This window comes from Ascaphus truei, chromosome 3 (assembly GCF_040206685.1).
Source record: "Ascaphus truei isolate aAscTru1 chromosome 3, aAscTru1.hap1, whole genome shotgun sequence".
NCBI lineage: Eukaryota > Metazoa > Chordata > Amphibia > Anura > Ascaphidae > Ascaphus > Ascaphus truei.
In genome coordinates, this window is record NC_134485.1 from 386,759,051 (window position 1) to 386,776,427 (window position 17,377).

Sequence of the window (17,377 nt, forward strand, 5' to 3'; positions counted from 1 at the left end):
CCGTCAGTCACTCACCCTGTCACCCAGTCACCGTCACTCACCGTCACTCACCATCACTCACCCAGTCACCATCAGTCACAGTCAGTCACTCACGTCAGTCACTCACCCCAGTCAGTCAGCCACCCACCCAGTCAGTCAGCCAGCCACCTAGTCAGTCAGTCAGCCACCCACCCAGTCAGTCAGCCACCCAGTCAGTCAGTCAGCCACCCAGTCAGTCAGTCAGCCAGTCAGTCACCCAGTCAGTCAGTCACCCACCCACCCAGTCAGCCAAGGCCACCAACCCTCTCTCTCTCTGTGGTTCACCCACCCTCTGTGTGTGTGTCACCCACCCTCTCTCCCCTCTGTGTCTCTCCCCTCTGTGTCTCTCCCACACACTTTCTCTCTCCCACACACTTTCTCTCTCCCACACACTTTCTCTCTCCCACACACTTTCTCTCTCCCACACACTTTCTCTCTCCCACACACTTTCTCTCTCCCACACACTCTCTCTACACTCCCACACACTCTCTCTACACTCCCACACACTCTCTCTACACTCCCACACACTCTCTCTACACTCCCACACACTCTCTCTACACTCCCACACACTCTCTCTACACTCCCACACACTCTCTCTACACTCCCACACACTCTCTCTACACTCCCACACACTCTCTCTACACTCCCACACACTCTCTACACTCCCACACTCTCTCTACACTCCCACACTCTCTCTACACTCCCACACTCTCTCTACACTCCCACACTCTCTCTACACTCCCACACTCTCTCTACACTCCCACACTCTCTCTACACTCCCACACTCTCTCTACACTCCCACACTCTCTCTACACTCCCACACTCTCTCTAAACGCCCACACTCTCTCTAAACGCCCACACTCTCTAGTGTTGGGGGCGGGACTAGGTGGCGAATAGATTTTTTGGTTGGGCGAGTAGATTTTTGGGTGATTTGTCAAACACTGTATATATATATATATATATATATATATATATATATATATATATATATATATATATATATATATATAGTCAATGAAAAAATAGTTTGCACTCACGGTTTCTCAAATGAAGGCAGATGCTCGTCCCATATACATACACAGTGTTCGCCAATTAATTATAACCACACGTCCGTGGCGAGTGGATTTAGGCCGCTGGCGAGCCGTGCTACGGCTCTATAAATTCCCCTGCTTGCGCCAATTTTTTTTTTTAAAATAAATAATTCCCCTCCCTGATTGGGTTAACGCGGGGAAGAGGGCCGGCAGGCAGCTCTGGGTTAGCCCCTTCCCCCGATCTCCTCCCCCTCCTTACCTCCTCGCCCCCCCCCCGATCCCCGCTTGCTGCCCAGGGGTGTCCGCCTCTGAAGGGGGTCCGCTTCGGGGGTGGGGAGCGTGCTGTTGCGGCGTCGGCGTCCGCTCCGGGGGGGTGGGGGGAGGTGTTGTGCTACGGTGTCGGTGTCCGCCTCTGGAGGTGGGGCGGCCCATTGCAGAGGCCCTCCTGCCGTGCGGAGGGCCCCGCTGCCGTGTGCGACCCCCCCTGCCTTGCAGAGGCCGTCCTGCCGTGTGGAGGGCCTACTGCCGCCATGTGCAACCCCCTGCCTTGCGGGTAAGTGTGAGTGTGTGTGTGTGAGTGACAGTGGGTGTGTGTGTGTGTGTTACAGTGTGAGACAGTGTCTGTGTGTCTGTCTGTGAGTGAGTGTGTGTGTGTCTGTGAGTGAGTGTGTGTGTGTGTGTGACTGTGAGTGTGTCACCCTCTCTCCCTCTCCCTGTGTCACCCTCTCCCTGTGTCACCCTTTCCCTGTGTCGCCCTCCCCCTGTGTCGCCCCCTCCCTGTGTCGCCCTCTCCCTGTGTCGCCCTCTCCCTGTGTCGCCCTCACCCTCTCCCTGTGTCGCCCTCACCCTCTCCCTGTGTCGCCCTCATTAACTCCCTGTGTCACCCTCACCCTCTCCCTGTGTCGCCCTCATTAACTCCCTGTGTCGCCCTCACCCTCTCCCTGTGTCGCCCTCACCCTGTCGCCACCATCCTCACCCTGTCGCCCTCACCCTCTCTCTGTGGCCCTCTCCCTGTGGCCCTCTCCCTCTCTCTGTCGCCCTCTCCCTCTCTCTGTCGCCCTCTCCCTCTCTCTGTCGCCCTCTCCCTCTCTCCGTCGCCCTGTTGTCCTCTCCCTGTGGCCCTCTCCCTGTCGCACTCTCTCTCTATCGCTCTCTCTCTGTCTTTGTCTCTCATTCTCTCTGTCTTTGTCTCTCATTCTCTGTGTGTGTGTTCTCTCTCTCTCTCTGTGTGTCTCTCTCTCTGTGTGTCTCTCTTTCTCTGTGTGTCTCTCTTTCTCTGTGTGTGTGTGTCTCTCTCTCTCTTTCTCTGTGTGTGTGTGTGTGTGTCTCTCTCTCTCTCTGTGTGTGTCTCTGTGTGTGTGTCTCTCTGTGTGTGCGCGTGGGTGTGTGTCTCTCCCTCTCCCTCTCTGTGTCTCTCTCTCTCTCTGTGTCTCTCTCTCTGTGTGTCTCTGTGTGTGTATGTGCGCCGCTCTGTGTGTGTGTCTCTGTCTCTCTCTCTCTGTGTCTCTCTATCTCTCTCTCTCTGTGTCTCTCTCTCTGTGTCTCTCTCTCTGTGTCTCTCTCTCTGTGTCTCTCTCTCTGTGTCTCTCTCTCTGTGTCTGTGTGTGTGTGTGTGTGCGTGCCGCTCTGTGTGTGTGTGTCTCTCTCTCTCTCACCCACACTCTCTCTCTCTCTCTCTCTCTCACACTCTGGATCTCTTATTTACCCTATATATCTTAACAGCCCTATACCTACACCGAAATAACCTATACTGCTGTCTTCCAGGTCTAACTCTCGAGCTTCACACGGAAGACATCGGAATCCCTTCTAACCCAGAAGACAGGTAGGGAACACCTCCCCTTCAATGTATAACATTGCGGGAATGAGGGAACCTGGACATTGAGGGACTGCGGATCAGGTAAGATCCCAGGCGGGATTGCTGCTTTAGATATTGTGATGCGGGGCGTCCAGGCACTAGTTATGGGGTTCAGGAACATTTACACACACACGCACACACGCACACACACACACACACACACACGCACACACACACACACACACACGTAACAAGGACTAATTGTAGTACAATGTAATACAATAAATAAACTAATGTCAAAAACGAATGTTGTTCTTATTAGGAATTTATTCGTTTTTTTTTTTAAAGCGGGGCTGGGGGTGGGGCTAGGTGGCGAGTAGATTTTTGGGTGATTTGTCGAACACACACACACACATATATATATATATATATATATATATATATATATATATATATATATATATATATATGAACACAAAGAAAAAAAGAGGGTTTGTTGAAAGCACACGAAAAATATGTGAAAGTACAAAATGGATTTTATTAGCAATACAAAACACAAAAATAATATTAAAATATACCTAAACACATACTAAATGAACACTGCTGAACCAAACAATACACAATAAAAATGTAGGGACCCAAAATATGTAACATGCAAAATACATGGGTATGATAATGCAAATCCAGGGGAAAGTAATTTCCCCTGGAAATGCAATGGAGATCGGCCGATCAGCAACACATGATGGTACAAATGACTAAAAAAAACAATATCTACAAAAACCCAAGTAAACACAGAAAAAGAGCAACAATGAAAATATAATGAATGAATACCCTAGATGCTGCGTAGCCAGAAGGTGGTGGCTAAACCCTGGCAGTTATAATAAAGAGCCAGAGAAAAACAGAAAATAAAGTCTAAAATGTGCAGAGGTGGGGTCCCCTCAAAGTCTGAAATGTAAACAATGAGTCAGCAGAGCAAACAAGGGAGAAAAAAACATGAGAAAATGACTCCCTAATGCCAAAGCTACAGTAGGTGTTACCATAAGCATAAGCTATGGCAGACAAAAATGATATGTCCCAAAGACTACCGTGGAGCAAGGAAATGTCCAGATACTTGCTATGACGCTGCACAAGACATCCAGGGGAGAAGGGGAGTCCAAGACAGAGGTAAGTAAGAGGTAATGAAAGCCGCTGGCATCCCGCTCACTGTTAGCATCAGGCAGCGATCATACAGCAGTCACAGAACCGGACAAAACAGCTTCAGTAGTAATGCTCCAAACAAGGAGATGGTCAGCACGGCGCAGGAGTGGGACACAGGAAAGTGAGTGGTATAGATACTCCGACGGCCATTACTTTGCCATTACAGCATAACTGTGTGGAGTCAGTGAGCACTATTTAAAGCACTCCATTGTAACGCCAAAAAACTCCCCCTCGCATATCAGCCAATCAAAAAAACGATGAGTGCTGTGACATCATTTGTTGCTAGGGCACGGGAGAAGTTTTTAAGAGGGCTCTGAAACTTCAAGAGACAGACATAAATATTCCTGCCTAAATAAACATGATCACAACAGGAAAGATCTCAAAGAGAAACAAAGGATTTAAAATAAAACATAAAAAGCATATCAATGACAGAAGAGAAAGGAGAAATATATAAACACATCTGATATGAAAATTTAGTGACACAGAGAATAAAAAGAAATAAGAAAAAACAGCTAAATATCTAAAAATACAACCAGCATAAAAGCAAAGACAAAAATCATGAGGGCTAAAAAATGAAAAAGTGAAATAAAAAAAGATTCAGAGAAACATAGCATAGCGAAGATAATCTTTTAGCCTAGCTGGGATCATAGATCCCAGCTGAACTATCCACCTGCATATTCCTTCCTTCCTCAGAAGTGACACTTCCATATTGCCACCTCTAATGCCCAAACTGCTCTTATCGATGGCAAATGCCACCAACAAAGACGGGTCAGAGCCATGCACATCCCGGAAATGTCTAGCAACACTAGAGATCTTTTTAAATGCTGCCAGATCTTTAATCGCATTTTTAATATTGCGGGTGTGCTCTAAGACCCTGACCTGAAATTCCCTTGTGGTCATACCAATGTAGATGAGCCCACAAGGGCAGCTTAAATAGTAAATTATGTTTTTAGATTTACAGTTGAGAAACTGAATGATTTTATATTCACGTGTGCCTGTAGAGTTGTTAAAAACACACGTTTGCTTCATATACCTACAGGCCGAGCAGTGGCCACATTTGTAATAGCCTTTAAGGCTAATTTGGCTGAGGAAGGTAGCAGCAGGGGAGATGGTATAATGGCTCTTAACCAGCATGTCTCTAAGATTGGGGGCTCTCCTACTGGTAAGACTGAACTTGTCCCCTAGGACAGTCCACAAATCTTCATCTTCAAGTAGAATACCCCAATATTGCTGAACAATTTTAATAAGACTGTTCCATTTGCAGCCTCACTACAGCCCCTAGCCCTAAATCTATTACTCATATCAGATGTCTGTGCATTGAAGATACCCAATGATTAACAGTTCCGGCGAACCCGAATAAATTCACCATTGGGTATCCCCCTAATCTGATGCAGAGGATGGAAGCTGTTTGCATGTAGGATAGTATTAGTCGACGTCTCTTGGGTATCTTCAATGCACAGACATCTTATATGAGTAATAGATTTAGGGCTAGGGGCTATAGTGAGGCTGCCATTAAACGTGGGCATAAAAATCGCCAGCAATTAGAAATAACATCACTTTTAGTACACAAATCCAAATTAACCACCGAAAAGAAAATCAGCTTCATTGGTATTTATAACTGTAAATGGAACAGTCATTGGAAAAAAATTCAGCAATATTGGGGTATTCTGCTTGAAGATCAAGATTTGCGGACTGCCCTAGGAGACAAGGCCAGTCTTACCAGTAGGAGAGCCCCCAATCTTAGAGACATGCTGGTTAAGAGCCATTATACCATCTCCCCTGCTGCTACCTTCCTCAGCCAAATTAGCCTTAAAGGCTATTACAAATGTGGCCACTGCTCGGCCTGTAGGTATATGAAGCAAACGTGTGTTTTTAACAACTCTACAGGCACACGTGAATATAAAATCCTTCAGTTTCTCAACTGTAAATCTAAAAACATAATTTACTATTTAAGCTGCCCTTATGGGCTCATCTACATTGGTATGACCACTAGGGAATTTCGGGTCAGGGTCTTAGAGCAAACCCGCAATATTAAAAATGCGATTAAAGATCTGGCAGCATTTAAAAAGATCTCTAGTGTTGCTAGACATTTCCGGGATGTGCATGGCTCTGACCCTTCTTTGTTGGTGGTATTTTCCATCAATAAGAGCAGTTTGGGCATTAGAGGTGGCAATATGGAAGTGTCACTTTTGAGGAAGAAATGCAGGTGGATAGTTCAGCTGGGCTAAATGATTATCTTAGCTATGCTATGTTTCTCTGAATCTTTTTTATTTCACTTTTTCATTTTTTAGCCCTCATGATTTTTGTCTTTGCTTTTATGCTGGTTATATTTTTAGATATTTAGCTGTTTTTTCTTATTTCTTTTTATTCTCTGTGTCACTATATTTTCATATCTGATGTGTTTATATATTTCTCTTTTCTCTTCTGTCATTGATATGCTTTTTATGTTTTATTTCAAATCCTTTGTTTCTCTTTGGGATCTTTCCTGTTGTGATCATGTTTATTTAGGCAGGAATATTTATGTCTGTCTCTAAGTTTTAGAGCCCTCTTAAAAACTTCTCCCGTGCCCTAGCAACAGATGATGTCACAGCACTCATCTTTTTTTGATTGGCTGATATGCGAGGGGGAGTTTTTTGGCGTGACAATGGAATGCTTTAAATAGTGCTCACTGACTCCACACAGTTATCCTCCCGGAAGAAGCCTTACGGTGAAACGGCCGTCGGAGTATCTATACCACTCTCTTTCCTGTGTCCCACCGCTGCACCGTGCTGACCATCTCCTTGTTTGGAGCATTACTGCTGAAACTGTTTTGTCCGGTTCTGTGACTGCTGTATGATCGCTGCCTGATGCTAACAGTGAGCGGGATGCCGGAGGCTCTCATTACCTCTTACTTACCTCTGTCTTGGACTCCCCTTCTCCTCTGGATGTCTAGTGCAGCGTCATAGCAAGTATCTGGACATTTCCTTGCTCCACGGTAGCCTTTGGGACACTATCATTTTTGTCTGCCATAGCTTATATCAGTAACACTTAGCTTTGGCATTAGGGAGTCATTTTCTCATGTTTTTTTTCTCCCTTGTTTTCTCTGCTGACTCATTGTTTAAATTTCAGACTTTGAGGGGACCCCACCTCTGCAAATTTTAGACATTTATTTTCTGTCTTTCTCTGGCTCTTTATTACAACTGCCAGGGTTTAGCCACCACCTTCTGGCTACACAGCATCTAGGGTATTCATTCATTATATTTTCATTGTTGCTCTTTTTTCTGTGTTTTCTTTTGTTTGTGGAGATATTGTTTTTTTCAGTCATTTATACTATCATGTGTTGCTGATCGGCCGATCTCCATTGCATTTCCAGGGGAAATTACTTTCCCCTGGATTTGCATTATCATACCCATGTATTTTGCATGTTACATATTTTGGGTCCCTACATTTTTATTCTGTATTGTTTGGTTCAGCAGTGTTCATTTAGTATGTGTTTAGGTATATTTTAATATTATTTTTGTGTTTTGTATTGCTAATAAAATCCATTTTGTACGTTCACATATTTTGTGTGTGCTTTCAACAAACCCTCTTTTTTTCTTTTTGTGTTCTTATAACATATTGGGTTGTTAGCACCGGCAGAGGGTAAATTTAACTCCTACATCTGGCCTAGTGATTTATTTTGATTTATGGGGGATGGTTTTGATTGTGGCACCAACTATGTGTGTTTGATATATATATATATAGATATATATATATATATATATATAATTAATATTAAAATAAATTATTTACCTATACAAGTATACTGTATGCTATAGCATGTACCTGCGATATCAACAGGCTGTCAATTGGCTACTTTAGAGAACAAAAAATGACAGTGACAAAAATGCTTCATTCTAATATCCATAGATTTTGATCTCAACAATAATGGAGAAGATACAGATGTAGAGAACCAAAAATTGTACATACAGTATAACAATTCCCCATATTTAAGGTAAATGAAAAAAGCAACATTTTGAAAGATCACAGGAAATTAGTTGTTTCATTAATCCAAGACATGAGGCTTACTGGAATTTTTCTGCATAAATGAGCTCTAGAGGTAATAAATAATTAAGAGATCAATCTACTTACCTGTAAATGTTTTTGTCTCTTTGTCAACTCTGTTATCTTGTTGCTATAGAGTGAACCATACACTCGAAGGAAAGTCATATATTGACTTGGAGTTGCACCATATGCTTTGCAAGAGTCATGAATCATCAAGAACGAGTTTAAAAAATCTGCCTCTCCTTGAAAAATACAAATCAAAGTATATATATTAAAAAAAAAAAAAAACATAGTTATAAAAACGAACACACAGTATGATCATTTAAATAGTCACAAAAGCAAAACAAGGAAATTACCTGAAGATGTTTTCTTGTATTCTGAGTCCATCTGAATCTTTTCTTGACTATTTGCATCAAAAAACAACATTCCAGGTATCTGGAAAATAGGGCAGAAATAGAAACAGCCATTTATGAAATACATTTCAAATACATACAAACCAAACAATCAAGCTTTGTACTTTTCTTCACCCAAATCATGGAGCTTGAATAAATAAAGTTTTTAGTATATATTTTTTAATTTAGCTTTATTTGTGTAGGTATTATTCTACTAGTGGCTATATGTGTATTATCATTTAAGTAGTATATACTATTTTATTCACTTTTTTTTAGTTATACTGGCGCAGCTTGTATTTTATTTGTTGTGTGTGTGTGTATATATATATTATATATATATATATTATATATATATATATATATATATATATATATATATATATATATATATATATATATATATATATATATATATACACACATACACACACATATGTACATATAAAAATAATCAAAAACAAATAGAAGATATCTTCCTGTGACTAACAATATATATCCCCTGATAGAAGTCGTCATTTGATGATGAAACGCGTAGGGCGTGGCTAGATTCTGGCCGCCATTTGCCCACGAGCACTGTTGCAGGTTGACTGTAGAACTTTGGCTCCCGTGTGCTGCTCTCCCGGCTTACAACCTCATACATTTGCTACACTGGAGGTGTCTGTTTCCTTGAGGGACCAATACGATGGAACACTGAAGGCGAAGGACCCCTCTTCCGGTTCCGGTTTCACGGAGGTGATCCACGTGACGACGCCATTGACTGCGGACGGACGCTGGTGATTGAGCTGCATGGCACATGAGAGCCTATCTCATACACGCCTATATTTGCTGTACTTTTGTGAGTGGGCATTTGTAAGATTTTATGTTCAATCAATACATTTTTTATTGTGGTAATGCACTAGGTGTGCGCCTGTTTCTTTCTCTTTCCTTTTTTCTAGATATCATTAGGTGATCCCTTCGAAACGGGCTGCAAGAAACCAAAGACATTGCCACTGGAACAGGACTTTATGTATTGAAATTTTTTTATTATATCTTTATATTTTTTGACAATTTTTTCTATTTTTTACTTAATAAATATACTTTTTAGATTTTTATTTTTTCTTTAGGGTTTATTGTCAGGAGATTGTATTGTTATTGTATTTTTTAAAAGTTCTATCATAGTGTATTAGCCTATTCTAGCTGCCCCTTCAAGCCTATCCAATTAGCTACTGTCTCTCCTATTAATATCTATAAATTAACTGGGTTATTTAGCGGCGCTACTTCATATTGTTTTTTTTGTTATATATATATATATATATATATATATATATATATATATATACACACACATATATACATATAAAAATAATCAAAAACAAATAGAAGATATCTTCCTGTGACTAACAATATATATATATATATATGTAGAGGTATCAGTACCGTGTTAGCCGAGCTTCAATAATCAAAAAATAAATAGATGATACCGTTCATACACAACGGGGGAAGGACCAGCTCAGATAACATTCCAAGAGACACTGTTTTTAAGTTATCCTTGCTTCATTTAAGTTATCCTTGCTTCATTCATTGTAACATCGCCGGAAGAAGAGATCAGTGTATCTCGAAAGCTCGCATAAATAAAAGCATTTCTTTAGCCACAGAACGGTATCATCTATTTATTTTTTGATTATATATATATATATATATATATATATATATATATATATATATATAAATATATATATATTGTTAGTCACAGGAAGATATCTTCTATTTGTTTTTGATTATTTTTATATGTATATATGTGTGTGTATGTGTACAGTATATATATATATATATATAACAAAAAAACAATATGAAGTAGCGCCGCTAAATAACCCAGTTCATTTATAGATATTAATAGGAGAGACAGTAGCTAATTGGATAGGCTTGAAGGGGCAGCTAGAGTAGGCTAATACACTATGATAGAACTTTTAAAAAATACAATAACAATACAATCTCCTGACAATAAACCCTAAAGAAAAAATAAAAATAAAAACCATGTAAATACAACTGTATGCTCATCTGCATGCCTTAGGCAGGTCTGCAACCCCGCCTTTCACAATTATCACCCAGCACACAGCACTTACACACATATTTTCTGGCTATGCACCTTAACCTTGGCTGTGCTCAAAGCTGTGACCATGCAGCAAGCTTAAGCCTATAGGGAACCATGTTAAAAATGGTTTGTGAAGCAAAAAGTGGCAATATGTGCTCATTTGCATGTAATTTCAAAGAATCCCTTGCTGCAGTGGAAGTGCTGTGTGCTGGGTGATAATGGTGAAAGGTGGGGTTGCAGACCTGCCTAAGACATGCAGATGAGCATACAGCTGTATTTACATTTGCTTTGCTGTGGAGGGTTTTTGTCACTTTTTTTACTCACCATAACTTAACTCAGTGTGTGTCTATGTATATATACAGTGTTCGACAAATCACCCAAAAATCTACTCGCCCAACCAAAAAATCTACTCGCCACCTAGTCCCGCCCCCAACTCCGCCCCTAGTCCCACCCCAACTCTGCCCCTAGTCCCGCCCCCAACCCCGCTTTAAAATAAAATATATAAATAAAATACATTTAATAAATTCCTAGTCAGAACAACATTCGTTTTTGACATAAATGTATTTATTGTATTACATTATACTACAATTAGTCGTGTGTGTGTGTATGTGTGTGTGTCAATGTCGGATCTAGAAATAAAAGCCAGATGTGAATGACTAGTTTCCTGAACCCCTTAACCAGTGTCTGGACGTCGGCGCTTCACAGAGAGAGACAGAGAGAGACAGACAGACAGACACCCACACACACACAGAGAGCGGCACACCCACACAGAGAGAAAGAGAGACACACAGAGAAAGAGACACACAGAGAAAGAGAGAGAATGAGAGACACACACAGTGAGAGAATGAGAGACAAAGAGAGAGTGCGACAGAGAGAGGGAGAGGGTGACAGAGAGAGGGAGAGGGTGACAGAGAGAGGGAGAGGGTGACAGAGAGAGGGAGAGGGCGACACAGGGAGAGGGCGACACAGGGAGAGGGTGGGTGACACAAGGAGAGGGTGGGTGACACAAGGAGAGGGTGGGTGACACAGGGAGAGGGAGGGTGACACAGGGAGAGGGAGAGGGTGACACAGGGACAGGGAGAGGGTGACACAGGGAGAGGGAGGGTGACAGGGAGAGGGAGGGTGACAGGGAGAGGGAGGGTGACAGGGAGAGGGAGGGTGACAGGGAGAGGGAGGGTGACACAGGGACAGGGAGAGGGTGACACAGGGACAGGGAGAGGGTGACACAGGGACAGGGAGAGGGTGACACAGGGACAGGGAGAGGGTGACACAGGGAGAGGGAGAGGGTGACACAGGGAGAGGGTGACACAGGGAGAGGGAGAGGGTGACAGGGAGAGGGAGGGTGACACAGGGAGAGGGAGGGTGACACAGGGAGAGGGAGAGAGGGAGACACAGGGAGGGAGGGAGAGGTTGACACAGGGAGGGAGGGAGAGGTTGACACAGGGAGAGGGAGGGTGACACGGAGAGGGAGACACAGGGAGAGGGAGAGGGTGGGTGACACAGGGAGAGGGAGGGTGACACAGGGAGAGGGAGGGTGACACAGGGAGAGGGAGGGTGACACAGGGAGAGGGAGGGTGACACAGGGAGAGGGAGGGTGACACAGGGAGAGGGAGGGTGACACAGGGAGAGGGAGGGTGACACAGGGAGAGGGAGGGTGACACAGGGAGAGGGAGGGTGACACAGGGAGACACAGGGAGAGGGAGGGTGACACAGGGAGAGGGAAGGTGACACAGGGAGAGGGAGGGTGACACAGGGAGAGGGAGGGTGACAGGGAGACGGAGGGTGACAGGGAGAGGGAGGGTGACAGAGGAAGGGAGGGTGACAGGGACAGGGAGGGTGACACGGAGAGGGAGAGGGTGACACAGAGACAGGGAGAGGGTGACACAAGGAGAGGGTGACACAGGGAGAGGGTGACACAGGGAGAGGGTGACACAGGGAGAGAGAGAGGGTGACACAGGGAGAGGGAGAGGGTGACACAGGGAGAGGGTGACACAGGGAGAGGGAGAGGGTAACACAGGGAGACGGAGAGGGTGACACAGGGAGAGGGTGACACAGGGAGAGGGTGACACAGGGAGGGAGGGAGAGGGTGACACAGGGAGAGGGTGACACAGGGAGAGGGTGACACAGGGAGAGGGAGGGTGATACGGAGAGGGAGGGTGACACGGAGAGGGTGACACAGGGAGAGGGTGACACAGGGAGAGGGTGACACATGGAGAGGGTGACACATGGAGAGGGTGACACAGGGAGAGGGAGAGGGTGACACAGGGAGAGGGAGGGAGAGAGAGGGTGGCACAGGGAGAGGGAGACACAGGGAGAGGGTGACACAGGGAGAGGGTGACACAGGGTGAGGGTGACACAGGGAGAGGGTGACACAGGGAGAGAGAGAGAGGGTGACACAGGGAGAGGGAGAGGGTGACAAAGGGAGAGGGAGAGGGTGACACAGGGAGAGGGAGAGGGTAACACAGGGAGAGGGAGAGGGTGACACAGGGAGAGGGTGACACAGGGAGAGGGTGACACAGGGAGGGAGGGAGAGGGTGACACAGGGAGAGGGTGACACAGGGAGAGGGTGACACAGGGAGAGGGTGATACGGAGAGGGAGGGTGATACGGAGAGGGAGGGTGACACGGAGAGGGTGACACAGGGAGAGGGTGACACAGGGAGAGGGTGACACATGGAGAGGGTGACACATGGAGAGGGTGACACAGGGAGAGGGAGGGAGAGAGAGGGTGACACAGGGAGAGGGTGACACAGGGAGAGGGTGACACAGGGAGAGGGAGAGGGTGACACAGGGTGAGGGTGACACAGGGAGAGGGAGAGGGTGACACAGGGAGAGGGTGACACAGGGAGAGGGAGAGAGGGTGACACACTCACAGACACAGACACCCACTCTCACTCAGACAAACTCACATACACACACAGTCTGTCACTCACACACAAACACTCACCCGCAAGGCAGGGGGTCGCACATGGCAGCGGGGGCCTCCGCACGGCAGGAGGGCCACTGCAAGGGGCCGCGCCCCCTCCAGAGGGGGACGCCGACACCGCAGTATCCTGCTTAGACCGAGCAGGGTGAGGCTCCGGTGAGGGGATTTCCCCTGCTTAGAGCAGGCAGAGGCCCCGGTGAGGGGATTTCCCCTGCTTAGAGCAGGGAGAGGCCCCGGTGAGGGGATTTCCCCTGCTTAGAGCAGGGAGAGGCTCCGGTGAGGGGATTTCCCCTGCTTAGAGCAGGGAGAGGCCCCGGTGAGGGGATTTCCCCTGCTTAGAGCAGGGAGAGGCTCCGGTGAGGGGATTTCCCCTGCTTAGAGCAGGGAGAGGCACGCGTGGGGTGAGGGGGGGGGCACGGAGGCCGGGAGAGATTGGGGTGAGGGGGGTGGATGGCCCGATGGGAGGGGGTGGTGGATGGCCCGATGGGAGGGGGTGGTGGATGGCCCGATGGGAGGGGGTGGTGGATGGCCGATGCGAGGGGGGGGCGGATGGCCCGATGGGAGGGAGGGGGGGGGGCGGATGGCCCGATGGGAGGGAGGGGGGGGCGGATGGCCCGATGGGAGGGAGGGGGGGGGCGGATGGCCCGATGGGAGGGAGGGGGGGGGGCGGATGGCCCGATGGGAGGGAGGGGGGGGGCGGATGGCCCGATGGGAGGGAGGGAGGGGGGGTGACAGATGGCCCTGCAGGGGCCTGAGGCAGACAGGCGTGGAAGGGGCTGGCTGGCGGAAGGGGGAGGAGTGGAAGAGCTGAGGAGGGGAAGTTGCTGAGAGGCGGGGGAGGAGCGAAGGCAGTGATCAGAGAGCTGGCTTTTCTTTTTTTCTCCAGCGCGAGCGCGGGAAATTTAAAAAAATACACGTGTGCTGCTTGTGCCAATATTTACTCGCCCGGGGGTTAAATCCACCCGCCCCGGGCGAGTAAATGTATACAATTGTCGAACACTGTATATATATATATATATATATATATATATATATGTATATATATATATATATATATATATATATATATGTATATGTATATGTATATGTATATGTATATGTATATGTATATATATATATATATATATATATATATATATATATATATATATATATATATATATATACATACACACACACTGAGTTAAGTTATGGTGAGTAAAAAAAGTGACAAAAACCCTCCACAGCAAAGCAAATGTAAATACAGCTGTATGAAGACTATATATATATATATATATATATATATATATATATATATATATAAGGAAAAGAAGAGAAGAGAGCGCACGCCCATAGCGTAAAATAGTATTTAATGAGGGGAAGGGGGGGAGAGGGGGGGTAAAAAATGCACTTACAAAAGTACAATAAAATCAAGCATTTGTGAAAATAATCACCACCATCCGGTTCAAACTGCAAGCTCTTTGGGACAGTCCCAGGCTCCGTTGGTGAAGGATCAGCGTCCCCGCAGGTTTCCAGGGCTGGTGTGCTGTTAAAAGTCCAAGAAATCAGTTCCGTGTGATGAAATCTCTTTAGCACCTGCGCTTGGATAGGTCCGCTCCAGCGCTTCGTATTGACTTCAATGTCAGTGCGTCTGACGTAATGACGCTCCCTGACGCGTTTCGTCAGTCACGGCCAACTTTTTCAAAGGGATAACTTGAGAGAGGGAGGTCCTGTAGTATATATACACAGCATAATGATGCTAAGTGTTTGGAACGCCCCCACTCAGGTGAAAAGTGCTTGTCACTGATTTAAAGTGTGTTGAACTGCATATATATAATATAATAAAATCCATATGTGATTACATTGTTACTTGAAAGAGTTAAGCGGAGATAGTATTTGAGAGAGAATCATATCCATATTGAGAGACATAGTCCCAACTATACTTGGATCAATATACATAGTAATTTCCAGAGACAGTTCAAGGTAGTAGTTAATTAAAAAATGTTTTTAAGTATACACCCTTCAACATCCTAAACCGCTTGGTAGATGGATATATATGGGGGGTTACACCAGACAATTGTTATACTCGTCTGTGAATTGCACCACAAACGGGCTACCTAATTTATTGAATTTTCTGATATATATATATTTAAAAAAATAATTAAATAAAGAAATATTGTACATCCTTATGGATGCAAATGGTAAATATATACTATGTGGTAGATCAATTTCATCAAGACTTGTACAAAATACGCAATGTGAATACATAAATTGCAATTTAAACAAATTACATACAGCATAGTCTAAAAATTATTCTAAACAAAGTCTAGATTTATACACATAGTATAACCAAAAAACATATATATACATAGAGAAGACATCTGAAAACCACACATATAAACATCACAATGATTATCATCCTCCTATAAATAGGGAATCTAATCTATGAGAGCATTAAGCAGATCAATAATATCTGGAATCTATATGCCACGAACAGAGCAGGGGCCCGGAGGTCCTGAAAAAACAGTATAATGGATAATTGTGATCTACCGAATAAAGTGTTAAGATACTTATATAAATTTTATTTATGTATACGTGTGTAATGAATACTGAATAACTCATATCCATTGTGATTAATAAACAAATTATTAGTGAATGCTTAATTCTATTAAATGAACTTGTAGTTCTGTGTTATGTGTTAATATATTAACTAAAAGTGTACTCAACAATATAAACTATATGATGTGATTAATATCTAACTGATACCGTGTAATATAGCCCAATGATCCTAATATTATCTATACAGATATATATATAAAAAAAAAAAAAAAATGTGTATGAGAATATATTAATTGTGTGAATAGATGACGTAACCCAAATCCCAGATGGGAAAGCGAGGGGGGGCGGGGGGGAAGGGAAATAAAGGGGGGGGGGAATGGAAAAAACTAATGGAGACCTCAGGAGGAGATCCAGACAAAAGATGGAATGAAAAGCAGAGGAAAAAACAGGAAGAGGTGTCCAAGGACCAGTCAAACAAAGGTGCTGACATCTAAACATTCGTTTAGTCCCCCAGGAGTGAGGGTACCCAATTGGTGAATCCAAAAGGTTTCCCGCCTACACAGGGTCTTGAACCTATCTCCTCCTAGAACACAAGGAGAAATGGTCTCTATTCCCATAATTTGCATTATGCATTTTCCCCCCCGCCCCCCCCCCTCGCTTTCCCATCTGGGATTTGGGTTACGTCATCTATTCACACAATTAATATATTCTCATACACATTTTTTTTTTTTTTTTTTTATATATATATCTGTATAGATAATATTAGGATCATTGGGCTATATTACACGGTATCAGTTAGATATTAATCACATCATATAGTTTATATTGTTGAGTACACTTTTAGTTAATATATTAACACATAACACAGAACTACAAGTTCATTTAATAGAATTAAGCATTCACTAATAATTTGTTTATTAATCACAATGGATATGAGTTATTCAGTATTCATTACACACGTATACATAAATAAAATTTATATAAGTATCTTAACACTTTATTCGGTAGATCACAATTATCCATTATACTGTTTTTTCAGGACCTCCGGGCCCCTGCTCTGTTCGTGGCATATAGATTCCAGATATTATTGATCTCCTTAATGCTCTCATAGATTAGATTCCCTATTTATAGGAGGATGATAATCATTGTGATGTTTATATGTGTGGTTTTCAGATGTCTTCTCTATGTATATATATGTTTTTTGGTTATACTATGTGTATAAATCTAGACTTTGTTTAGAATAATTTTTAGACTATGCTGTATGTAATTTGTTTAAATTGCAATTTATGTATTCACATTGCGTATTTTGTACAAGTCTTGATGAAATTGATCTACCACATAGTATATATTTACCATTTGCATCCATAAGGATGTACAATATTTCTTTA

General features: G+C 43.9%; 1 protein-coding gene across 6 annotated transcripts in view; it reads right to left on the minus strand.

Moving 5' to 3' along the window:
- Positions 1 to 17,377, minus strand: part of DYNC2H1 (dynein cytoplasmic 2 heavy chain 1) — a 631,818-nt gene that overhangs the window by 449,298 nt on the left and 165,143 nt on the right. For all 6 annotated transcript variants that reach the window (XM_075592400.1, XM_075592399.1, XM_075592403.1 and 3 more), the window contains exons 53-54: positions 8,421 to 8,499; positions 8,152 to 8,306 (exon numbers count right to left, since the gene is read on the minus strand). In XM_075592400.1, coding sequence (XP_075448515.1) covers positions 8,152 to 8,306; positions 8,421 to 8,499 — 234 coding nt within the window. The remainder of the gene's footprint in view (positions 1 to 8,151; positions 8,307 to 8,420; positions 8,500 to 17,377) is intronic.